The sequence below is a fragment of the Phyllostomus hastatus genome, unplaced genomic scaffold (assembly GCF_019186645.2).
Source record: "Phyllostomus hastatus isolate PE091 unplaced genomic scaffold, TTU_PhHast_1.1 phas_contig_150, whole genome shotgun sequence".
NCBI lineage: Eukaryota > Metazoa > Chordata > Mammalia > Chiroptera > Phyllostomidae > Phyllostomus > Phyllostomus hastatus.
Genome location: NW_025333611.1, coordinates 34220749 through 34246465, shown reverse-complemented (window position 1 = coordinate 34246465; position 25717 = coordinate 34220749). Strand labels below are relative to the sequence as shown.

Here is a 25717-nt window from a genome sequence, read left to right as displayed (position 1 = left end):
CTTAGAACAGTGCTGCCCAATAAGACAGCCTCTGGCTACGCATGGCTACTGAGCACTGGGAGTGTGGCTAATCCAAACTGAAATGTGCTTTCTTAAGACACACTGGCTTCTTAAGATTTTATATATATTATATATTATATATTCACACACATATAATTTAAATATATAGCAATTATTTTTTTAAATATAGAAATGTAAAATATCTCCATTTTTATATTGATTACATGATAAAATGATAATGTTATGGATATATTGAGTTAAATACACATATTATTAAAATTCATTTCACCCATTTCTTTTGACTTTTTTTAATTCTGAAGAGCTTTAATTAATAAAAAACCTGAAGTTTTGCCAAGTTCATAAAAAAGGGAATGAAAAGCTTTTTTTTTTTCAGCTGGAACCACGGCCTTCCAGTAATCCACCAAACTGACTAAGGCAAAGGCAAAGAGGGGAGGCACCTGCCGTGTGTGCTCTAGGCCTCTTTGAAACATGGAGTTGTCCCTTTGGCCACATACATGTGAATCTACAAGCAAGGTGACATTGTGGGCATGAAGGAAAGGGCACCGTTCAGAAAGGACTGCTCCACAGGCGTTGCCATGGCGAAACTGGAGGGGTCTGCAGTGTCACCTGCATGTGGTGGGCACTATTGTAAACAAACAAGTTAAGGGCAAGAGTCTTGCCAAGAGACTTAATGTACATATTGAGCATACTAAGCACTCTAAGAGGCGAGACGGCTTCCTGCAATGTGTGAAAGAAACGGATGAGAAGAAGAAGGAAGCCCAAGAGAAAGGTACCGGGGTCCAGCTGAAGCGTCAGTCTGCTGCACCCAGAGAAGCGCACTGTGTCAGAATGAATGAATGGAAAGGAGCCTGAGCTGCTGGAGCCGCCCCCCCACCCCCCACCCCCCGCCACCCTGTGAATTCATGGCAGGTAAGTGGGACAAAAATAAAAGATTTTTATACTAATTAAAGAAAAAAAGGGAATGAATCATCAGTCCCAACAGAGCTGGGGAAACTTTTCTTTAAAAAGAGGGAGGGATGAAAGTTGGTAACTACTGTCTTTCAAAAACAATAAAACATTGCTTCCTCAACTAACCCCTCGGAATGTCATTTGAAGTGAATGGGCAGGAGGAAAATAACTGTCCCTATTTGCCTTATATACAGTATTGGGCAATTAAATGCCAACTCAGCTATTTAGCGATGGCTTGCTAAGATGCTGAGCAAGAGAAAGACGTCATCCTTGTTGCAGCCTGCTATGTCAGTGCCACATTCGGTGCAGTCACCGGGTGACGGGTCTTCCCCTGCTTCTGTTTCTGCCTGCTCTGGCAGCATCTTCGAGGTTAAACCTCATCTTCTTATGGCCTCGCTCTTTCTTCTCTTCTATGGGGTTTTGTGTTTTAGAACCTCCTCTTGGGTGACGGAACAAGTTTATCACAAACACTGCTCTGTGTTGAGTTTTGTACGCTGCATGCCTTTGACTATTAAGACCCAGTGTGGTCACCGAGGCAGTGCAATTCAAGGCAGCATCTGTTTGGAACAGGCTGCTGCTATTGGTGCGGGCTCCCTATTCCAAACCCAGGGTAAGCCTCTTCTCCATGCGTCAACCCAGGCCTGATCTCTGTTCTTTTTCAGGATCATACAGCAACTCATGTGTTGGAATCCTGTGTCGTTACTTCTTTTTTTTTCTTGGTCACCTGTGCTGCTTTGTCTTCATGCTCAGAGACCAACTATCATTTTATGGTTTTGGCAGAGCGGCTCCACCTTTCCCATTTCCTGAGGAAGACCCTGTTTCCAGGGAGGATAACTTGTCTCCATTGTTGCTATGGTGGAATTACAAATGTAGCAGAGCGAATTACTCTATTGCAGAGCGAAGCTTTAGAATCACCTCACTGTTTTTTTTATTATTATTGTTTTATTGCAGGTGAAGTCCTGAGTTAAGGCCTGTGAAGAAACAACTAATCTGGGAATAGTTAATCCTGGTCTGGGATCATCGATAATCTTGAAGTTAAAAATTTACATTTGTTCTTACACGTTAAAGGACAACAGAAGGGTTTGCTTGTTCCAGAGCAAAACAAGGAAAGGGCACTTGCATGGATGGGCGGTGACCGGCCCTAAACACAGTGAGACCCTGGGCCTGTTCCAGTACCCGTGTTGGCCTCGGCAAAAAATTGTGAGATGGAGGCGTTATTTTTAATACTGTAATTGAGCCTCGCTGCCCGCTGGCCAACGCGTCCCTTCCCCCCGGCTCCGCGCTGGAGCAGCGAATTTGGCTCGATCACGGAGACGAGGATCCACGCTGCCCTCTGAGACCGAGCCGGGGCTCTTCCGGATGGAACCTCCGGACTGAGCCCCAGGTGCTCGCGGACGCCGGGCCCGCCCACCTGCCGTCACGTGCAGCCCCAGCTCCGCCCGCTTCGGCGCCGCTCTGCGGGGTGCGGGGGTGGGCCTTGCCGCCGGGCCCAGAGCCCTCCTCTGCCTCGCCCTCTGTGTAAGACCGGAGGCTGCGGCCCGGCCGCTACTGCGGCGGGAGCTCGCGATCCTGCTAGTTCAGCGGACACGGTCGGTCCCTCGCTCGGTCGCGCGGTAGAGGCCCGGCGCGCACGCGCACACGCCCTCCTTGCCCCGCGTCGGCGCGCCGCCGAGTCCCCCAGCTCCGCGCCGGGCGCCGCAGGCAGCTGCGGGTGGCATGCAGGACTACGACGAGGTGACCGCCTTCCTGGGCGAGTGGGGGCCCTTCCAGCGCCTCATCTTCTTTCTCCTCAGCGCCAGCATCATCCCCAACGGCTTCAACGGCCTGTCTTCCGTGTTCCTGGCGGGGACCCCGGAGCACCGCTGCCGGGTGCCGGACAGCGCGAACCTGAGCAGCTCCTGGCGCAACCACAGTATCCCGCTGCGGCTGCTGGACGGCCGTCTGGTGCCTCACAGCTGCCGGCGCTACCGACTCGCGGCGATCGCCAACTTCTCGGCGCTGGGGCTGGAGCCGGTGCGCGATGTGGACTTGGAGCAGCTGGAGCAGGAGAGCTGCCTGGATGGCTGGGAGTTCAGCCAGGATGTCTACCTGTCCACCATCGTGACCGAGGTGGGTACCAGCCCCGCGCTGGGGCTGAAGGCCAGGGTGTGGAGAGGACCTTCACAGTCTTTGAGGTCACGCAGTCCACCCCGTGCAAGGTGCGTGCTGATGTTGCCATTCCTGTTCCCCCAACACACTAGCTAGCGATGATTATGTGTCCTCCATTCCAGATGGCTCGGAACGCTTTGCGTGTTGACTTCCAGCCAGAGATGCCCTCTGACAGCAGGGTGTCAACCTGGCCATCTGCCCTGATGGCCATCCAGGAGAGGGAGCTAAGAAGGCCCTGGCGGCCCCTGCGAGGTGCTCTAAGGCCCTGGTGGTCAGCGACTTCCTCCAATTGGGATGAGAGTGTTGAGCAGGCCCAGGGCCAGGGCCAAGGGACTGTCGCCATTTTTCTTCTAGCTTCTTGGCACCTGTCAGAGAGAAAGGAAATTCACCTTTTCTTTCCTGAACTTTTAAAATTAAGGGAAGCGTGTATGTACAGCTGTTTCTTTTTTCTTTTTCCAGTTACTCTTTCTCCACCCACCCTCACCCCAAAATGACAGTCTGATCATGTCCTCTAAGGAAGAGTTTACTTCTTGCTAGTGGTTGGTTATCAGCCTGTTAGGATCCCTGCACCTGGAGATCTGTTCAGGGTGACTTGTTGACCCAGAATGCTGTAGCTAAAGCATACAACCTAAGTTCATAGGAAGTGGGGAGAGAGGGAATTTCTCATTCTCCAGCCCCTCGGATTTTTTGTTTTGGGTGTCTTTGTGCCCTGCTGAGAGTCGTTAGAGCTGGATATATGACATGATGCTAATGGGTGAGTGTGAATGTGCTTTGCGTCGTACTTAGACACTGGCATTAACTCACTGGGGTCTCAGCAGAACTAAGCAGGCAGGACTGTGAAGGAACCTCCTTGACAGGCACCAGGGCGTACAGGTTCACTGAGTGTCAGGATCAGGGATTTGCAGATTAGGAAAGGCTTCCTGGAAGAGGAGGCCTCTCAATGAGTCTGGAGTGTTCAGCTCAGCAGATGCAAAGTCTGGAACAGCAAGAAACAATGGAGACGGCGGTCAGAGTTCAGAGGGAGGGAGCTGAAGGGGAGCCCCACTGGGATCTCACAGGTAGCAATATCATTCTAGTGTCCTGAGGTGTTGACAAAAGAGCACTGAATGGAGGTAGCTGACTGTGTTTTGTGGCCCAAGAGTCCACATACAATTTCCCGTCATCAGAAATCCTTGGTCCTAGACTCAAGCAAGTCTTGAAAGCCAATAAGAGCTGTGAAAGCAGAGACTTGTCCCTCTGGTGGCAGGCAGAGGTTGCAGAGGGAAGCCATACTGAATGACACGGGAGACCCTGCAAATTCTGCTTCTGGCTGCTCATGGAAGGAGGAAGTCAGAAGAAGCATATGGCATCTCTAGGTTTTACCCCCACCCCTGGGATCCCTTGGCTTACTGTCGTCATATGCTCTTGCTTCGCTGCCTTCGCCCTGCCCTTGGCTGAGGGTGGTGGCTGCGCTGATGAGTAGCCTCCGAAAGTTGGCTGTGCCAGAGGGTCCTTGAGCTGTGTTACTACCAATGTCAGCTTGTCCATTTTTATATTTAGTCTATTTATTTCACCGTCTTAGCAGTTTCGTAAGAGCTGTGTGCCCTTTCACCTACTGACAGGTTGTCAGTCTTTACCGGGAGGCCAGATTAATACCTCACTTAGCCCTTTGTCTGGAGATGCTGACTTGACATTCGGTAAACAGTCCCTGTTAGAAGCCCTTGCATTAACATTCTGACTCCGTTTTTCTAAGGCTCGTTTTCTTTCAACCCAGGCCTGGCATGCTGACCACTGCAGCTAGTCCCACGCCTGCTAAATGTCCCCAGGCCTGCCCTCTGCCCCATAGCAAATGTGGAAGTGTTATAAGGACACTGGTATTGAATTCCTAGTCACATTTTTCAACAGGAGACCAAAACCTCATGTCCCCTGTGTGATTTCTGCCGTTGTTGAAATTAAAGTGTGTACATGTAAATCCTAAAGCTGGTGATAGATTTACATCCTTGCATCTCCTGCAGGTCCTGGCTGGTACTAGATACAGAGGGTGGGTACGCAGGAAATTTTTGTTGAATGGATTAGTGAATAATTTAAGAAATTTTGTCTGAAGTTTGAGAACTGAAGAAGAAAAGGACAGTTTCAATTATAGAAGGGAAACTTGAGGGTGGTTGGAAAGCATTGACTGAAGTATTTTAAAGGAAACCTAATCTCCCATCCCGGGGACTGGGGCTTGCCCCTGTGCAGGTCTGTGACAAGGCGCTGGGACTGGCAGAAAGAAGGGGGCACTATTTAGGAAATGAAAGAGGTAGTTCTTCCACATTCCAGGAACAGTTGGGGGCCCCCCCATGCTTCTAGGCTGGCCCCTTTTCTGACTTCTCCGTCATCCCTGAGGTGGGGAAATCAGCCACCCCACCTTACGGTGCTGCTCCAGTCCGAGTGCTTCTCGACCCAGGGCTGCCCCTCCTCTGGGAACCTGGGCGATTTCTCAGCCTACCTGGCCCACCTGCTTTTTGGTGTCTGCATAGCCCAGCCTGCAGAAAAGAAAAGTTCCTTTGCACCCATGAGTTGGGGTCTCTTCAAGCCACGGCCTAGCAGTCCTCTTTGTCCCCTTAACCCCTGCCTGTCTCTACTTCCCAGAATCCCCCTGCCCAGCCCTCGCCAGGACTCTGACTCACCCTCTGTTGTCCCAGAAAGCCTCTTTCTCTGGACTAGCTTTTCTGGCAGCCTTATGTCATACATAGTCTTGTGAGATAGGAGAGCCCCCACTGTTGCCCCACTGTTGTCCGCAGCCCACATCACCTGAAGGAAAGACCACGTCAGCCAGGGAGGTGGGGGCTGGGCTGACTCTGGCGGGGCAAGTCGGAACAGACCTGCAGCTTGTATAGCGCTGCTGTGCCCTTGCCGACTTCTCGAACTCAAGGAGAGTGCAGACCCTTTGCAGATCGTGGCAAGCCAGAGCAGCCCCTCGCTGGGCACATGCTGTCCCGACAGGCCCATCTGGTCTGCGGGGTCAGACTGATCCTTTTTCTGGATGTCTGAGAACCCTGATCCTGGGTCAAAGTTCTGACAGCTGACTCAGGGAGGGGGCTGAGGAAGCAAAGAAAATCTGCTCTAGAGATCGAAGTTCAGGGTTCACCTTGGCTCTGGGCAGGCAAGCCCAAAGGGTGCTGTGGCATTGAAGATTCATAGCCCTCTGCTCTTTTGGCTGCTCACTGCATACCAAACACCTACCGAGCCTCCCTTCAGCCGGGCTCTGCCAGGCATTGGGGGGGTTGTGGTGGCAGATACCTCATCCCCTTGCCCTGACAGCCCTGGGGCAGGGATCGGCCACTCACGGCAGTGGGGAGCAGAACGGACCGTGGGCAGGGTAGATGGCATCCAGTAACTGTGGTGCCGACCAGTGTATCTGACCGCTGAAGCGCTCAGGCTGGGAACGTCTCAGGGAAGAGCTTCTGCCCAGTGGCACGGCCTGTCTCTTCTCCCTTCCAGCCAGCTCCCAGGTAAGAACACTTCGTTCTGGAAAACAACATCGTTGCTCTACTTCCCATAACCAGGAAGCAGCACTGATTGCATGCTATGTGCAAGATACACACTTCTCTCTCGCTCTCTTCAAAAATTTCAACAACTGTGTGGAGGTAGACGTGACATAAAATAAACCGCACACAACTAAAATGTGCAGTATGAAAAGCTTTCACGGACATGAAAGGCACATTTCTTGCCAAGAAGGATAGCAAGTCTAGGCCCCTTCTTGGAATCGCTCCCAGATTTTTTCAGGCGGGGTCCTCATGGCCCACCCAGCTGAGGGGTCACGATGCTAGACTTGTGACCTGAATCTTAAACCCACAGACTTAGTTCTAACATTGATGCCTGTTATCATCAGCCAGTACAGCTCGTCCCGTGCACCAGGTGGAGGCATCGTGAGCTGAGCTGGAGCTGCTTTAGTGACAACTGGGGAGCCAGGAGCTCAGTGTAGGATGCTGGATTCCTTTGTAAACACAACAGGCCCAGGGTACATAGCCTAGGAGAGTTCTCATCCTGCCCCTCCTGGGGAGGGTTCTGGCCAAGTCTTGGAGCCCACTGCAGTCCATCTGGTGGTTGACAAGTAAGTGGATAGGCTGGCAAGGTGGGACCTGGTTGTGCCTGCCGCTGTGTTCCTTTTTTGAGATCTGTTACCTTTCCTGACCCTACACACAGCCCCCCTCCCCTGTGGCCAGTAGGAAGTGTTAGCCCACGTTTGCTTTCAGAGGACCCAAACCCAGGCTCTGAGAGCCATCAAGAACTGTCAGTGGTGGGTGGAGACCAAGTGGCAGGGCTGAAGCGGTGAGAGCTGGAGGAGCCTGTCCCAAGGTGAACACTGGTGACCTGGTCTCCTCGCTAGCCCGGATTTCTCTAAAAGCCTGTATCGGGAGACCTGACGTGGGTTGGGGGGACTACACCCCCAAACTCACTGCAGTATTTCTAGTCTAGCCCAGCTATATTATTCCCAACCCTCATAAGAGAGCTATTGAGAAACGGCTACTGAGTCCTTATTCATTTTTCTTAAAAAAAAAAGGTCTATTGCCACAAAAGTAGTATGTGCCAGCTGGAAATAGATCCCATCGCATGGAGGAGCAGCAGTGGCCATGACCTGCCCGCCACCCTACCCAACACCAGAGGCCAGCACCCATCCCTGAGTCCCTTAGCTCTGACACCCCACCACTCCTGTCCTGGCTTTAGCAGCCACGTCCCAGGGGGCTGTCTGGGCACTGGCACCGCTGAGGCTGCGGAGGGAGCAAGGTTGCCATCGCTGAGCATTCAGACCTTAGTGCTCTGAGATTCTGGCCTCCTGCTGTCTTGGACTTCCCCTAGATGGAGGCATTGGAGACCCTCTGTTCTTCCCTGGGGTGGACCCTCCTCCCCGTTCTCAGCCGGGCGATCCTTATCATCGGCTGCAAGGATCTTCATGTGCAGCCTGAGGGCTGCCCCCCACCCCTCTGAGGTGCCTGGGGGCTCTGTGCGCACACACCACCCAGCAGGGCAGAGAAGCAGACTTGTTTTCCTTCTGCACTTAGCCTGGAAGAGATGCCTTGTTCTTAGAAGCCACACACTCCCCTGCTTCTCTGTGTTAGTGCGGAGCCTGCAGACTCCGTGGAGGGCAGGCCAGCAGCCTGGCGCCAGGCAAGCAAGGGTCTGAATTCCCTGGTGGGTGGCCTTAGTTACTGCTGAGCGCCATCCCTCTGTTCTGAACATTTTTCTGGGAACCACCAAGCTTCCTGTTTTGTCCTTTCCTCCTCTTGGCCCCTTGTTCGGCCAGAGGGACTTCACATCTGAGTTGTCCAGCTGCTTCCCCACGCCCACAGACCTCTTTGTATGGTAGCCGTAGATGGAACTGCGCCTTGGGTGCTAGGGCCCTCCAGCTGTGCAGCCTGTTCACTGCCCCAGCCCCTGTTTTACCAATGAGGAGACTGAGGCGCAATGAGGGGGGACTCTTGTCTGGGGATGGGTAACCAGTTAACAGTACAATAGAGGCTCAAACCCAGTTTCTTAACTCCCAGCTCAGAGCTCTTGGCTGTCAGCAGGCCTGGTGTTAACACAGCATCAGGGACCCCAGCTCTAAATATCACCAGAAGGACCCAGAGTTACAGGCCTGCAGTGGGGGCCTGAGCAGAGCTGAAGGAACAGCTGCAGGTGTGCATCTCAGGCCTCTGGCCTCGGTTCCTTGCTGGACGCCTTGACCCTGGGAGCCCCAGAGCCCTGCTCCCAAACCACTCCCGTGCGGTCCTGGTCATGACCTGACCCCATGGGAGGGGCACCCTGCCCATCCACAGCCTCACGCCCATCCGGGTCCCTCAGAGTAACCGTGAGAGGCCTCGCCTTCTCCTGGACTAGAACACAGGCAAAGCACTTGCTCCCTGCCTCCCCCTTCCTCAGAGTAGAAGCAAAACAATGGGGCTAACAGCCATGAAAGGCCCAACGGGGAGGGAGCCCAGTCTCTCTGTGAGGGGTGCCTGCACCCTGAATGGCTGCCCAGATCGGCCACGGCTCTCCTGAACGAACTCTCACACCCACGTGGTCATGTAAACAGAGCACAGGGACACGGGATGTTCTGATTGCATTTTCCAAGAATGCTTAAATTTCCAACAGTTTTAAAAGAAGTGAATAATACTCCCTTTGCTTCTCTTACAGTGGAACCTGGTGTGTGAGGACGACTGGAAGGCCCCGCTCACAGTCTCCTTGTTTTTCGGGGGCGTGCTGGTGGGCTCCTTCATTTCGGGGCAGCTCTCAGACAGGTAAGGTGGGTGTCGATCTGCCGAAGTGGCAGGGGACCCCAGCACTGAGCAGGTGGTACGCATGCGCCTGGGGCCCAACTTCAAGTGGTAGCGTCCTTTCAGCCCGGGGCCTGGTATGTTAAAAGAAAGGGAAGCCCAGCCTACAGTCCAAATGCCACACCGAGTAAAGAAAGCTAACAACCTCCTCTCCCGAATTCCTGCTGAATGCAACAGCCCGAGCTGAGCGTATCCAGGCTGATCAGCTGGGTTTGGCCAGGAAATAGGCTGTGGGTCACTTCTGTGCCAACTGGGCTGGCCCTCCCCAGGTGAGCGTGACCCTTTCGTGTCCCCAAGTGTCGGAGAGCTGGACACCACACACATGCGCACACACTGTATTGTAGATCTTAAGGCGCACCACGCTGGCTGCCACCGTGTTCCCAAAGCCACTGCCATCTGCAAGGTGAGAGGAGACGTCAGTAGTTGGCAGTGGCAGGGCGGGCAGGACTCGGGCCCAGAGGGCCGATGCCTTCGCTTGGCCTGTGGTTATGGCACTTCCTTCACAACAAGCAGGAAATGTGCCGTTTTCATCCATAAGCAGGTTATTTATAGAGTTCCAAGGCTGTTAGCTCATGGTCCATTCATGACTTAAGGAGTTGATGTGCTCTTGAAATTATAGGCAAAATTTTAGAGGTTGTATGTGAGCATTTTTCTGAAGAGAGGTGTGGAGTTTCTGTGACGTTCTCAGAGGGGTCTGTCATCTTGTTATCTCTCCACCCCAGAGCTGCAGGGTCTGTCAGAGAAGCTCATGGTGAGAAGAGTGACCTTCAGCAAGGTCCTTGGCCACCCTGTGTCACCTAGCTTCATCCCGGCTGGTTGGGGTCTCTAAGAGAGAAGTTCAGGATGAGATTGTCGTGTTGCATGAGAACAAAGCCATTTTACCCTGTAGCTCGGATTCAGAGTGATGCTTTGGCACATTTCTGTCTATGGCTTATTGTCCTTGCCTGAGAGTCTTTCCTCATGAGTAATACATGCATTTCTCCCCTGGATTGTTTTTTTTTCCCAGAGTATCACCCAGCAATTAAAAAAAGGAGGGACAGCCCTGGCTGGTGTGGCTCAGTGGATTAAGTGCTGGCCTGTGAACCAAAGGGTCACTGGTTCAATTCCCAGTTAGGGCACGTGCCTGGGTTGCAGGCAAGGTCCCTCCCTAGTGAGGGCTGCACGAGGGGCAACCACACATTGATGTTTCTCTCCTTCTCTTTCTTCCTCTCTTTCTATCTGTCTAAAAGTAAATAAAAATAAAATCTTTAAAAAAAATGTTTTTTTAAAAAGGAAGGACAAATTCCTATCGTCACCAGTAAGCACTGCGTTAAGTAGGCCATGACCCCTGATTGGTGAGTCTAAACGAGCCGCAGATGCTTGCCCCTTCCTGGGAGAGGCCTGTGCATCCCCAGATCCTTAATCTAGCAGCACGTACCAGCCGATCACTGATATTTATTAACACATACGTAGCACCTAATATGTGCCAGGCACTCTGAGAAGCTCTGTACCAATTAAATAATTTAACCTCGTGACCCCATGAAGGAAGAAATATTAGTATTCTCATTTTATAAACGGGGAAGACGAGACCCAGAGGAGCTCAGTGACTCGCCCAGTTGTCACAGAGCCAGCAGGAGCAGAGCCGGACTTGGGCCCAGAGAGTCTTGGTCCTCTGTTTTGTTCTAGGGCCTCACTCTCCCAGAGCTTGCCTTCTAGCGAGGTAGAATGCATTAAACAGCTAATTGAGGGGAGCATTTGTTATCCTCGGTGGCAGTAAGTGACACAGCGAGGTGCAGATGCTAAGAGAGGGTCTGACAGAGGAGGCCAGGAGAGGCTGCCCCGAGAAGAGGAACCATGTGCCAGGAGCTGAAAGACAAGCGCAAGTTCACCAGCTACCAGGGTGGAGAGAGCAAAGAGCGTCCCGGGCGCAGAATGCCTCACGAACTCAAGCCCAGACTCAAAAACAGGCACAGCGCACGTCAGGACTGCAGAAACGTCCTCTGTGGAGCGTGGAGAGTGGCCAGAGGCGAAGTGGCGAGGCAGGTGGAGGCCCGTGCACACGAGCAGGCGGGCTTAGCGGATGAGAGTTAGGGGCTTGGGCTTCGGCCCTAGAGCCTTGGGGGGCCACTGAGAGTTTTTTAAAGCAGGAGTATGACATAATCAGATTTGCAATATTTGACAGGTTATTTGATAACTTTGTGGAGGATTGACAGAGGAAGCAAGAAGGATTATGGAGAGACTAATTAAGAGATTATCACAATATTTGATGCAGGAAGTGGTGGTGGCTTGGAGCAGACTGCAGGTGGAGCTCGAAGTGGTGGCTGTGGGCTGGATGCGGGAGGTGCGGAGAGGGAATGTTCTGATCCCTACATCCGGGTCAATGACAACACCCTTCTCTAAGCAACAAACTCTGAAGAGGACTGAGTTCGTAGGAGAAGAGGGTGAGGTCAGTGTGAACATACTGAGTTTGGGGTGACTTCAAGAATGAGTATGCAGTTGGAGGTGTGGATTTGGTGCTCCGTGAGAGGTCTGGGCTGCAGAAGCAGACTCGGAAACTATCAGCTCACAGAACCCTCGTCACAGCCCCACATGGGGATGAGATTGCCAGGTGAGAATGTAGAGTGAGAAGGGGGTGTCCATCCGAGTGGGATGGCGGGCAGTCCCCTCCCCAGGGCTGCATGGCAGCTGAGACTCAGGAGTTACTCTGGAGAAGAACAAGGAGGAGTCATCCCAGGGTCAGAAGGGAATCTCAGTGCATTTTTCTGGGTCAGCTGTGTCATGGGTCAGGTGGTCTTTGAGGGCTAGCCTAAGACCCTGATGGCCTCAGGAAAGTGTTTAAGTTCCAGAGATCTCCTAAGGAGACGGAAACAAAATGAGTATGTTAAGGACTACATTAGCCTTCAGAAGTGCTAGTTTAGTGTTTTTCAAAACTCTAAAAAAATTTTGTCAACAGACTGCTTTTCAACAGGATCTTTTGAGCCCAGTAAATGCAAGAGCTGTGAGTACAGCAGTTCTGGCTGTAGCCCCTGCCTCCAGCTCCCAGCACCACCCCTCTAGGTTGTCTGCACCCCCTCGGGGGGCCCCGGGCTCTGTGGGGGGGACAGTTTCTCTTCTCATTACCTCTAAGAAGCCAGTCCAAAATCTAAGATGATCAAATTACCTAAGAGCAATAGATTCATTACCTTAACCTATTGTCTAGGATACCAATAGTAACTTTTTATGTAGGACAAAGGTTTTGCCTTCATTTTGACAGATGAGTAAGGCTAAAATTCAAGAGCAATAAAATAACCCTGGGTTGTCAAAGCCTTTTATATGGTATTGAGTTACCTTTATGTGCAGGAATTATGAGAGGCACAGCCCTGGGAAGAAGTAGACCAATATTTCCTGGTTTTGTGGGCATGTGTAAGTTGGATGTTTGCTGACATACTTTAAGCCTGAGTGTTTCTGGCCCCAGCCCTGGACTGCCAAGGGGCTGGGCCTGTGTCAGCGTTCCCTGGTCTTTCTCTTTGCCGCCATCCCAGGGAGTCTATGGGCGGGGAAGGAAGGGGTAGAGGTTACAGCTCCCTGCCTGCAGCGAGGGACTGCCCTTGGGTGGCATGTGGGGTGCTCCTGTAACAGGAAAATGCCAGGGGGAAGGGGAGAACACAGTCTCCATCTAGCCCAGGGCTTCCCCACCTTGACACTGACATTTTGAGCCAGAGAATTTTTGGCTCTAGGAGGCTATCCTGGGCATTTTAGGGTGTCTAGAACATCTCTGGTCTCTGCCTAGTAAATGCTAAAAAAAAAAAAAATCAACTCTCAAAACTAAAACAACCCCACTGCATTGAGTAGAAACACCAAACTCTTTGCCTTGGCTGCAAGGCCCTACAGGGCGGCTCCTGCCCACCCCTACAGTCTCCTGGTGACCAGCCGACCTCAGCCACGCTAGCCCCCCCCCCCCCACCGTGTTTGTCATGCCCCTCCCAGCCATGCTTTGTGCTCCCCTCGGTCTGATGCATCCCCCACCCCACCTGGTGGCCTTCCTGGACCCTGCAGGCTGACCCAGGGTCCCTGGTTTACATCACCCTGGTTCCTAGCACCTTTCTTTCAGAGCGCCCATCAGAAATGGCGACGTAATTCATGCTGGGCTCCCCACTGTGCTGTGAACGTTGTTGAATGTTTGGTGCCCTGCTCCCCCTCATCAACAGGGACTGTTTTTGGACCTCATTTCAGTGTCCTGTCATCAGGGAGGCCTTCCCTGAACACCCGCGCCCCTAGTCTCTACCGTCCGCCCAGGGCAGCTTCCTTGGTCGTGTCCCTATGGACCTGGGGGCAGCCCCTTCGGCACCCCATGCCTTCGGGTGGACTTGAGCATTGAGTGACGGAGCCATTTGGTTGAAATGTGATCGCTGTCTGCCTCTCCACCTACAGACTGTAAGCTCCCTGAAGGCGGAAACAGCATCTTTTCTCTAACTCAGATATATCCCCAGTGCCTAGTGTATAATAGACGTTCAAATAAACATTCATCAAATGAAAATGGGTGTTGCTGCCCTGGCCAGATTCAAGCTGAATCTGGTGGGTTGAATGAACTTGGCTGACTTGTTCTTCCCCATTTGTGGCACTGTCGTTAAAACAAAACAAAACAAAACAAAATAAAACCACCAAAAAAATCCAACATTTTAAAAATTTTAAAATTGAACACAGATCCAGAAAACCACATAGAACAAATGTGTGGCTTGATGAATTATTCTAGGGAAATAACCTCGTAACTTTCACCAAATTAAGAAATAGATCTTTGCTGGCCACCGGGAAGCCCTGTCCATGTGTCCTAACCCAACACATAACCACCAGCCTGACTTTTATCATAATCACTTCTCTGTGGGTTTTAGTCTCCTTCAGTCTAGGGACTCGCCTGCCATCCCTGCCTTTGCCTCCCAGTTGGTTTTTAAAGAACACTGGGCTGGTCCGCCTCTAGAATTCCCCCAGCTGGACTCGACTGATTGCCCGCTCATGGTGTGGTTCGGCAGATTCCTCTTCTCTCTGTATTTCTTGCAAATTGGCAGCTAGATCTAGAGACGAGATCAGATGCAGGTTCAGTCCCGTGGGTGAGAGTGGAGGACTCCCACAGTGCTCGGTGGTCTCGCGGGGGCGTGAGAGTCACTGAAACACAGTGCCCACGTCTGTTCACTTGTCGGGGGCCGTAAAATGTGATGCTCTGGTTTGATCACTTCTTTTTCATTTAACAGTTGGAATACTTTTATAAAATGATGCTTCCCCTCATCTATGATCGGTTATTCACATAGTTGGCACAGGAAAGTCAGGACAAATATTTCATCCCCTTTATTTACCAGTTTTCATTTATCATAAATTGTTTCTCTTTTAATGCATTATAAATGTATGGCTTTAAGCAGCATAAGTGTGTTGTAATCCTTTGCGAACATGAACATAATTGTGGCACTGCCTTTGGGGGCACCCTGGTGCCCAGGCTCCATGTTGGTCCTGAGGAGGAGGGGCGGGTTGGATAAGAGCATAGGAACCGGGCGACTGGGGCTGTCCCTGCACCAGAGGCCGTGGCAGCTCTGTCCCGCCCCTCCCTGAAGGGTCCTGGGAAGAGCCCCTCCTGGTGGAGTGTGTTCCTGCCACCTCCTCTCAGCCGGTTCTGTCACTCCCCTTTCCTTCCCAGGTTCGGTCGGAAGAACGTGCTGTTCGTGACCATGGCTGTGCAGACGGGCTTCAGCTTCCTGCAGGTCTTCTCCAAGAACTTCGAGATGTTTTCTGTGCTGTTTTTCATTGTAGGCATGGGCCAGATCTCCAACTATGTGGCTGCGTTTGTCCTGGGTATGGCCCTCAGGTTGGAGCTGAGCACTTGATCCTATGTTTGACCAGCAGCTCACCACCCACTTCCAGGAGACAGCTGTGCTGTCCCCAAGGGGGAGTGGCCTCTAGCAACACTGACCAGGGCTTCTGGGAGAACCCAGTTTGTAGGCAGGGAAACCGAGCCCACCCATTACCCAGCCGTGGGCCCCGCAGCACAGCAGCCGAACCGCTGCATCCCAGTTCTGTCCTGGCCTCCGAGGCGTGGCGCCTCCGTCTCACTGGTACTCGATGGCCATTTTACGAGAACTCACCCAAGATCCTCCATGAGAAAAGGGCCTGCCACCCCCCGGGGCTGAGGTAGCCAAGGAAGAGGGAGGTGTGCGTGAGGAGCAAGGGCCGAGAAAGAAAACTGCCTCTTCTGCAAACACTGGCAAGAATGATTGCTAGGAATGGGCTTCGCACATGGGGCCTGTGGGCCTCAGCACAGACCTCAGGCTGCAGGGCTCCGAGCTGTTCTCGTGGAAGAACAACCCGTCTCCCTGTTTGCAGGACTCTGACTCTAGCTTATTGGCCTTTGGGTTCCCTGGGTTTTATCTTTGAAAGGATTATTTCTTTCTCTTCACACCTGACAGAATGTGTTTTCCCTGGAGGATAACAGTTAGCATGGGCGGCCTTAGCAACGACCTCCCCTTTGGTGAATTCTTCCTCATGTGAGGACTAAATTTTGAGGCCCGGTGTGGCATTTTGAGCATGCAGCTTCAGGAAGTGATGGCATTTTCAGGAGCGACCTGTCACTGAGAGGCCACAATGCGGCACCCCTGGCAGGCGGTCACCCTGGGCTGAGTTCAGAATCCCGTCCCTCACAAGGGCTTTGAAACTTAGAGATAATTCTGGCTGCTTTCTTGTTTTTGTATAAGAGGAGATTAATAAGGAAACAGCCTACATTAAATACTCACACAACACCTTCCTTGTTTCGAACAGGCACAGAAATTCTCAGCAAGTCAGTGCGTATCATATTCTCTACGTTAGGAGTGTGCATATTTTACGCCTTTGGCTACATGCTGCTGCCACTGTTTGCTTACTTCATCAGAGACTGGCGGATGCTGCTGCTGGCGCTGACCGTGCCGGGGGTGCTGTGCGCACTGCTCTGGTGGTGAGTGTGACACAGGGCCCCGGGGGTGACCACCAACAGGACGTCTTCTCTCCAGCTTGCACTAGGGGGCAGCAGCAACCCACAAACCCCTATCTGGGCTCTCTGACAGGAAATGTCAATTATTTATAAGTTGTTTCAGAATGTTTTCTCCACACCCAGAAACGCCAAAGACAGAACAAAACCCCAAAACATCAACAGACTTGTGTTCAGCCCTGTGCCGGGGAGATCAGAGTTCAGGGAGAGGAAGGAGCAGGAGCTGCCAGGCGATGGGGTCCTCCGTGGCCACCAGGAAGTTATCAGACCGCAGGACAAGGCAGCTGAAGCCCCGCTGCTGGCTGTGTGCTGCCACCGGGGCCTCCTGACACGGGCACTGGGAGAAGAGGAAGAGCAATGGGGGCGAGAGTCCCCAGGGTGGCTACACAGGGAAGCCAGGCTCCGCCCGAGCCTCCAGCACAGAGGAGTTGGACCAGCAGAGAAGACGCCATTCCTTACCAGGGAGGGACTGTGGCAGAGGGGCTGAGGCGGGAGTGGCCCCCTGTAGGTGGGGTGGTGAAGGCACTGCCCCACGTGTGGCGGGGAACGCTTCAGAGCACAAGCGTGGACCCTGGCCATGACCAAAGGGCGGGGGCTACTGGTGAGGCAGAAAATAAGCTCCACATATTCCCCAAAGCACCCAGGTGCCTTGTAAGAGTAGGCAGAGAGTCTGACAAGTCAATTGGATGAATCTGGTGGGAATGAGGAAAAACTAGAGGCCAAGAGTCCAATGCAGAAAACTCTGTGGATGCCAGGGACAAGCAGGGATACAGGCGGGCAAGAATCTGGGCCAGGTGGAGCCCTGCCAGGAGCCAGGTTTCAGGAGCCTTCTTGCCTGGTCTCCGTAGTGTCCAGCAAGTGGCACCACCATTCTTTGGAAATGAGGAGGTGGCCAGCCAGGGGCCGATTCCCACAGTGCTGGGCAGGCCCCTCCTAAATCTCTGCACTCCAGCGTATTCCGAAGCTCACCCTTCGAGTAGTGACTACTCACTTTGAGTAGTGGGTGTGGTGGGGACCATCGCTTTGGTTCTGGCTGGGAAACACCATCTACCCCCCAAAGTTAGTTCTGGTTCTGAGCCCCCATTTCCCGCCTCTGCTGAGGCTGCACCCGCTCTATTGGGCAGGAATGCCTCCGTGAGATCGCTCCTTGCACTTCAGGTTCATCCCTGAGTCCCCCCGATGGCTCATCTCTCAGGGACGATTTAAAGAGGCAGAGGTGATCATCCACAGGGCGGCCAAAATCAACGGGATCGTCGCCCCCTCCGTCATCTTTGAACCGAGCGAGGTAAACACTGCTCCGGAGCTGGTGGGAGGGTCCCAGGGACCGTGGTCTGAGGGTAGCAGCACAAAGGCCGGAAGCCCTCCCTCCACACGGGAGCCCAGCCCTCTCCCTGCCTGAGCCTCAGCCCTTGGCAGGCCCTGTCACAGCTCAGAAGCCGAGAAGGTGCCAGCTGCCTAAATCTCTTCACCTTTCCCGTGGGTCTTAGGTTTTCATACTTCTGCACTTCTTTTCCAAGCAATTGTATAGTCTTACCATTCCTTTTAATAATAAGCACTCTTTATGAGCAATATCCCCCCACAAAGTTGGCATTTTGGGAAATTGTTGTTCCTCCTACTGTAGGTGGGTTCTCATCGTAAAAAGATAATGCAGATAAAATATGAAGCAAACACAGATTTGGAGTTAGAAGTGCTCTGTCTCCACCCCCCACCCCCACCCTGTGGTTAGTTGTTGCATGACCTCGGAGCCTACCCTACCCCTCCCTGCAAACCCTGTTCTCACACCATGAGCAACCTCCGACTGTGCCTGCAGGCCTGGGTCTTGCTTCCCCTACTGTCTCAGCTGCCGTCCTCTGCAGCAGGCAGTTCTCTTCAGTCTCGTGACGGTGCAAAGAGGTCAGACGCTGTAACTGCTGGCAGATACAGTCCTGGAGTGTGTGTCTGGTCTGGCGGGAAGACAGGGGACTGGCTGTGAGAATGGCCACCAGCCATCCTGCTGGAATGTGTGCAAAAGACATACTAGAGACACCCACGATGCAGCCCTGGGACTTGGGAGAAGAGGGACTGGATACACAGGTACACGCAGCAGAGAAGCCACTGGCCGCCACCAGCCCTGCCGCCTCCAGGTGCAGGTTGGAAAGGGCTCCAGTGCACAAAGGTCCGGGCGGGAGCAGATGGCACAGAGGACTGTGAAGCGAGATAGCTTTGGTGGCTTTTCAGTGGAGGGACCGCCGGGTGAGCCCGTGAGTCCGCTGGCATCCTCATGGAAATGAGACTATTTCAAGGGATCCATTAAGTCTAAAGCTGACCTTTTGTTGAACTGCTAACTCGGGAAAAACAAGCTCCAAAGCTGGGTTTGCTTAAGAAAGAAACATCAGTGTGTTTAGACGTGTGGTTTATTAATGTCCTTGGCTGTGCCGAGTTTCATAGGAAGTTACTCTGGGTGAAGCTGAGGTCAATTTTCCTGTTTTTCTATCTGAAATGTTTTTGCTTTTGGAAGTAGACCAGTAACTACATGGTATGAAGACTGAAAACATGAATTCTTTTAATACAGCAGATCGGCGGACTCCACAGCCCCGTCTCTCTCTGACCCAGAGGGCAGGGATCCAGCCGCAGGAAGGGACGCTCGAGGCCTCCCTGGAAAGTGGCCACCATCGGGTGCTGCCTGACAGAGCTGTCAGCTTGGGCCTCACCTTGGCTGTGTCCCCTGAGGGGACTGGTCACCTGTTTTTCCTCCTCACCCTTGATCACTAATTTGTTACTGACAAGGCCGGGGAAGCCTTCCGCTGCCTGAGGTTCAGCCAGTGGACTCACTCTTCTTTTCAAGAAGGAAACAAGATCTCCCCAGCCCAGAGGCACAGAAAGCAGAGCTGCCAGGGTTCCGGGCTTGTCACTGGATCTCTGAGTCTCCCCCCTTCTCCCTCCTGCAGCTCCAAGACCTCAGTTCCCAGAAGCAGCCGTCCCACAGCATTCTGGATCTTCTCCGAACCCGGAACATCCGCATGGTCACCATCATGTCCATAATCCTGTGGTGCGTAAGTGGGACCCGCCCGAGGCTGCCACACACAGCCCCTGGTGGGGCTGGCACGCCCTCAATTTGTCAGGCATGTCTGAGACCAGCACTGAAAGCCCATGTCCTCAGCAAGTGAAAAGGGTGTGTCTTGCCCTCCAAGAAATGGGCGTGACACAATTCTGGATAGAATTTCAGAAAAGGAGAGTGAAATCTGCTGCGGGGCTTTTGGGGGGCAATATGGGACCTTGGGGATCCTTCCAGGTCCTGAGGCGAACCCTTGCTCACTCTGGGTCCCATTCCCCTGTGCCTCCAACAGTGGCTGAGGGCGGCAGGCGAGGCCTTCTACAAGGCTCTAAGACCCCATGTTCTTTCAGTTACAGAGGCCATGAGTACTTTCTGGGATTGTATGTGGAAGCGCAGGATCCCTCCTTCCGGGACGTCTGGAGACTGTCCTGGAAGCAGGGCCACAACCTGGATGTCCTCGTCAGGTTCCTTCTAACGAGCGAGGCATTTCACCAAGTGTGTCAGAGAGGGAGTTGAGTTGGCAGAGAGAGGAAACAGAGCCAAGTATCGGGAGAGCGTTTGCTCAGTGGCCGAACCCTTGGGATCAGAGGCCTCTACCTGGTGCTCCTCGGTGAGGAAGGCGAACTTTGCCTCAGAGTCCTTGTTACTAGTCAGCCAGTCTGGGCAGCCAGACAGCCATCTGGACTACCATGAGTCACCTATTTCCAAGGAATGACCCAGGATTCCCCAGGGCAGTGCCCCACCCTGGAGCTGCCCGCAGATGGGGCAACCTTCAGCCCATACCCTACTTGCCAGTCTCCTGCTCTGCGGTTGCCCCGGGCACTGCCCCGGCTCCGATTTCTCAGGAACTGCTGCACATGCCCTTTCCCCTGCTCGTACAGCTGTGGTTTCAGCCTGCAGAGGAGTCCAGTCTAACCCACGGAGGTCCAGTCTGCAGAGAGTGCCAACTAGGCACGGACCAGCCAGGGACCCTGGGGTAGGGCATGCCCATGAGCGACCCTGGAGCGTTCCCCCTCCCCTCTGAGAGTGTGGTGGTGCTGGAGTCGGAGGCCTCTAGCCAGCCTCTCCCTGGCTGGGTGCCATGGAGGGTCTGCCCTGGCTCTTTCTCCAGGTGCTGTACCCCACGACTTCCTTGTCTGATCCTGTCCCTGCAGCCTGGCCCCACCCCGCCCCACCTGCTGTCTGCTCCCTGACTCATTCTCCAGCTGCTCTGCAGGTGCTGGGTTTGGGGATGTGCAGAAAGCCAGAAAGTAGGTGTCCTGAGAGCTTCAGCTTAGGGTTTCTAGAGCCAATAGGCAGGTTGGAGTTGAATTTTTGTTGTTTTTTTTTTGTTTTTTCCCAACGAAGTAACTCTGTGTGACTTGTACATGTCTCTGTGCTGTTTGGGACACTCTGAAAGTGCTCTGGCCCAGAGCTGACCCTGGGCTGGGGGAGTTCTCTTTTGTTCTAAGAAGTAAGACTCACTTCAACCTGTGGCCCTCCTGAAGGAATCGTTTTGCATTTCCTGCAATATTTGTATCTGGAAAGTCATCCCGGGTGGGAGGCAGCCAGGCAGACGTGGCTCCTCCAGCCTCCACACTCTGTTTCAGGATGACCATATCAGTGGGCTATTTTGGGCTCTCCCTGGACACACCTAACCTGCACGGTGATGTCTACATGAACTGCTTCCTGTCGGCGATGGTGGAAGTCCCGGCCTATGTGCTGGCCTGGCTACTGCTGCGGTACCTGCCCCGGCGCTACTCCATGGCCACCGCCCTCTTCCTGGGCGGCATCGTGCTCCTGTTTGTGCAGCTGGTGCCCCCAGGTAGGGACCGTGTGCATCTGCGGTCTTCGCCGAGTCACTCAGCCTCTAGCAGGCTGTCTCCCCAGTCAATAAAAGGCATAAAACCATGTCATCATCACTCACCTGCATATCTTCCTTCTTGGCCCAAAAATCAAGAGAAAGTGTCTCCTGAGACCAAACAGCCCTCTGGCCTGGGCCTGGGGGAAGTGGACGGAGCAACCAGACGGGGCTGGTGGTCAGTTTTCCTATTGATCCAAGTTAGTGTGGGCATTCCTGTTTTTCTCTGCAGGGTAAGGGGGACCAAAGAGATCCATCTCCATTACTTATTCACCTGAGCCACAAGGAGCTCGGAAATGAGTAGGCGGGCCCTGCGCCCGGCCAGTGAGTGGCGTGGCTAGTAAGTGGTGTAGGAGTGAAGACCCCTGCAGAGCCTGGGGCGCTCCTGCAGCCGCCACGCTGGTTGAGAACACGGGCAACAAACAAGTAAATAAAGCTTCATGCAGTGCAGACATTACTTTTATAACAACAAGGAGGACTGGGAGAGCTGGCGTACGGAGGGCGGTCATGGACAGTGGTCCTGGGGAGGGCAGGTGAGCGGAAACGCAGGTGAATGGTGGAGAACACTGTGGAAAAGTCTAGGCAAGAAGCCCTGGGGGCTGAAGAGAGAGCAAAGGCAGCGACCCTGAGGGGGCAGGGAGCCTGGCGTGTGTTCGAAGACAGAGAAAGAGCTGGAAAGAGATGAAGGGCACAGAGTGGGTTGCCTAGGCCATTAACAGGATTTGACTCTTAAAACTGCCTCGGTACCTCACAGGTGGGGGAGACAGCCCTGTTGACAATTGATAGAAGAGTTGGAACCTAGAGTTGTCACTGTACTCATGCATTTGGTGGCCTCTGAGGATCATTTGTGGATCCCGAGGCTGGCAGCACAGCCCAGGAACAGCCCCTGCTGTGGCATGGTGGGGGAGCGGAGGACTGTGTGTGCAAGTTCATGGCCCAGCCCCGGGCGACCCATAGGCCGCTCACAGCCGGCAGGCAGGACAGAGCATTTCCAGGGTCTGCGGCTCTGTGAACTGTCGGGTCTAAGCAGGACGAAAGCACGAAGTGAGTGAGAATGAAGCTCCCCGTTCGTGCAAAGCCATCGGTTAGCCACACAGTGCCTGCAGTTGGTGGTCTCCTGATAGCGGCGTGTCGTGACTTCTGGCCAGGGACGCAAGCTTGCTGGGGCTTGAGGGGCTCACTCCAGTGGTCCTCAGGCAGAGGGGAAGCGCATGTCCCCACACAGCTGCAGATCCCAGGCTCCTCTCAGGAGTAACCACTTGGAGGGGCACCTTGGCTGTAGCCCCTCAACCCACAATAGGAAGTTATAGAAATTGCTTGCCCCCTCAAAATCGTGACTCCCAGTGGCAGCGTACCCTCTGGGTTGGTGCCTTCGCCTACTTTCTTCCCTTCCCTTTGCCTCTCCAGACTTGTACTATCTGTCCACCGTCCTGGTGATGGTGGGCAAGTTTGGGATCACTGCTGCCTTCTCCATGGTGTACGTGTACACGGCCGAGCTGTACCCCACCGTGGTCAGAAACATGGGCGTGGGGGTCAGCTCCACAGCGTCCCGCCTGGGCAGCATCCTGTCTCCCTACTTCATCTACCTCGGTGAGTCCTGTTGGGCAAGAGCACGTGGGAGGGGTGGGTGGAGGCGCCATGAGCTTCCCTGTGAGCTGGAAAGGACAAGGGGCCTGCACGGCAGGTGGGACCCATCTGATTCTGGGCCTCTGTCTGGGGGAGGTTCTCGTCCAGGTGCAGGGGCTGCAGGGGTGGCATGCACTTGCATGTGGAAAACAACCTGCACACTAGCTAGAAACTGGTGAGAGGAGGAGAGAGCTTTGTTCCTGGTTTATCCCCGCTTGGCCTTCCATCAGAGAATAGGAGCCCCCCCATCCTAAGAAACTTCAGAGTGATTGAGGAAGGCAGTGCACGTAACTGGAGAATTCTCTTCTTGGAATCAGAGTTGAAAGGGAATGGGAAGAGGGAAAGATGTCCATTCAAGACGTGTGACGACCTGAGACTTCTTGTGACTCGGAGCATGTGGCTCAATGGCTCGGGCCGTGTGAAGATGCGGTTTGTTCCATTTTCCGTAGCAGGGCACCATTTCCTCTTCCTCCAAGCCCTTTTCTCCTGGCAGCTGCTGTGCCCCCACACACCCCTCACTGGCACATCTCCGAGGAGGGGTGCACCCAGCTTAAGGGTACCCAGAATGCTTGGCGAGCATCCTCCATAGATCTGACAAGCAGAAACATCTTGCTTGGCCTGTAGGCAAATTGAATGGGTTGAAACACACCTGGAGAGGTGGAGGAGCTATTTCTGTCCCTGGACAGGTATCTAGAGTTCTTTGGAAACCTAGCATTGGGAAATAGGAATGGAAATCATTGTGGCTCTGTGCCTCTCCCCTGCACCTCAAGGCACTGCTGGACTTCTGGGCATGTCGGTGCCGACCCAGGTGCTGAGACCTGTCTGGGTGCCAGATTCCAGTGTGGCAACTCTGACTGTGAGACACGCGGAGGCTGAGAGGGCAGGTGACCCCCTTTAGAGAGTCCTGGCGGCGCAAACAGCCAGAGGGCAACCAGGTCTAACTGCACCCCGGCTTCAGGCTGTGTCTGCTTTGCCCTAGGTGCCTACGATCGCTTCCTACCCTACATTCTCATGGGAAGTCTGACCATCCTGACAGCCATCCTCACCTTGTTCCTCCCAGAGAGCTTCAGCACCCCTCTGCCAGACACCATTGACCAGATGCTAAGGGTCAAGGGGTAAGGAGCCTCCTGCACCACGCTGATGCTGTGGGCCTGGGCCTGGCAGAAAGTTCCCCACAAACTCTCAGAAATGCCACAGACCAGTTTAGCCATCGGAGGTTTAGCAATGGGGAGGAGGTGGAACTCTGCCCCCTCTGGTCGGACCCAGACCACCATGTCCCCATGTCCGTCCCCACAGCAACAGCAGCTCTGGGACAGTGCAGAGACAGGAAAAACCTTCAGGATCTGCTGTCTGATTTTTTTCCCCCTTCAGCAAGATAGCCTCAGTTCTAGGTTTGGTTTATTTGTTTTGAGATTGGAGGATGTCTCTTTCAGATTTGCTCCTAACATTTGTTTTGCTTGTTTTTATAGAATAAAATACAGGCAAACTCCAAGCCACACGAGGATATTAAAAGATGGTGAAGAAAGCCCCACAGTCCTTAAAAGCACAGCCTTCTAACACCCTCCCGGGAGTAAGCCAGCGAAGAAGAAATACTAAATCCCATCAGCAGTGGTTTGTGTGGACATGGGATCCTTCAGGGACAAAGGTCCTCGCTGTTCATCCTGGTGGCCCTGTGTCTGACCTGCTGGCAGACGGGCACGGGACTCAGAGGCGGCATGTGGTGCTGGAGGGCCACCTTCCCTCCAGCGACACTGGGGCTGTCAACAGACATCTTCAGAGACGTCCTAACACAGCAAGGAATGGGGGCACTGCCCAAGAAGTGAACTCGAACCAGTGAGATTCGGAAGAACACGAGAGGCATCTGCTAAATTTACATTTTAACTTCAGACTTCCTCAAAAGGCCCCCCAGTAAGACAGGAGGTCTAAATCCCATCCCCCAAATCTTTCCCTCTAAAGGTGCACTTTAAAGGAAAAGACGTCAGCTCACAGGGAGTTGGATTTCTCACCCTTTCTCGGTAACTGGGAGGGCTGCCGCGCCCGGGCCGGAGGGTCCGGGTCTGGGGAGCCCAGGGCTGGGCAAGCCTGCAGGGAGTTAATTCAGAGGGGCCCAAGCAGGCACAGAATGCAGGCCAGCGTCGCCATGTGAGCTCCTGGGCCACTCGGTGTGGCTGCTGGGTAGACTTGTTTACATCTGATCAAAGCACTGGGCTTGTCCGGGCCCATGACAAACGCACTACAGAACCTACTCTTCTCAGTTTTCTGCCAGGCGAATCGAAACTGCTCTCACAGTGGAAGCACATTGGTGAGAGAGAGATAAGCACACTTGTCTCTTCTCTCCAAATGATAATGAGGTCTTGTTTGTTCGTATGTCGTCTGCTTGTTATCGATTTGTCATTTTCTTCTCCTTAAGTTATTGACCCTTCAGAACAGACTCAGGGAAGACTGGTGCCCCAGTCTCCTGGTCTGTCTTTTTCTGTCAACCCAGAACCACTCTGGTAATAATGGTCTGCAGCCGCCACCCGGGCAAGGCCTTAGCACTTTCAGCCACGAGCACTTCTCGGCGTCCCAAAACGGACGTCGTCGTGTGGCTCCCTTTCATGGTACCTAATCACGGGGAAAATTACGAAGAGGAAAGGTAAATCGTGTTCACAGCACTTCGGAGTTGTTCACTTCAGTCATGTGACATTGGGAGATACTTGTGTTCAGTGTAACTGTCTTCCCTTGTCTGACCGTTACCATGGTTACCATGGTACTCCTGCAGCATATGCTTCACCTGGTTCCAAACCACATGTTTGGGAAAGCTAATGAAGTGCCTTGGGAAATGAAGATGTTTTAATAAAGAAAATGATTTTTTTAAGTAA

At 53.3% G+C, this 25717-nt stretch overlaps 1 protein-coding gene and 1 pseudogene across 4 annotated transcripts; one reads left to right on the top strand and one right to left on the bottom strand.

Annotated features, from left to right (window-relative positions):
* Positions 1–1193: 1193 nt before the first annotated feature.
* On the bottom strand, positions 1194–2687 carry LOC123812955 (annotated as a pseudogene).
* On the top strand, positions 2127–25717 carry SLC22A5 (solute carrier family 22 member 5). Of its 4 annotated transcripts, none has more exons than XM_045823984.1 (11): positions 2127–3078; positions 9256–9359; positions 15037–15191; positions 16152–16323; positions 17515–17641; positions 19284–19384; positions 20980–21194; positions 22638–22820; positions 23174–23285; positions 23627–23740; positions 23815–23971. In XM_045823984.1, exons 1-10 carry the CDS (start codon positions 2686–2688, stop codon positions 23730–23732), a joined length of 1668 nt encoding a protein of 555 aa, XP_045679940.1. In that variant the 5' UTR covers positions 2127–2685; the 3' UTR covers positions 23733–23740; positions 23815–23971. The 4 variants fall into 4 exon arrangements, with proteins under 4 accessions (XP_045679940.1, XP_045679938.1, XP_045679941.1 ...); XM_045823982.1 differs by lacking the exon at positions 23627–23740 and adding an exon at positions 24326–25717 and having other exon boundaries at positions 2133–3078; positions 23836–23971; XM_045823983.1 differs by lacking the exons at positions 23174–23285; positions 23627–23740 and adding an exon at positions 24326–25717 and having other exon boundaries at positions 2155–3078; positions 23836–23971.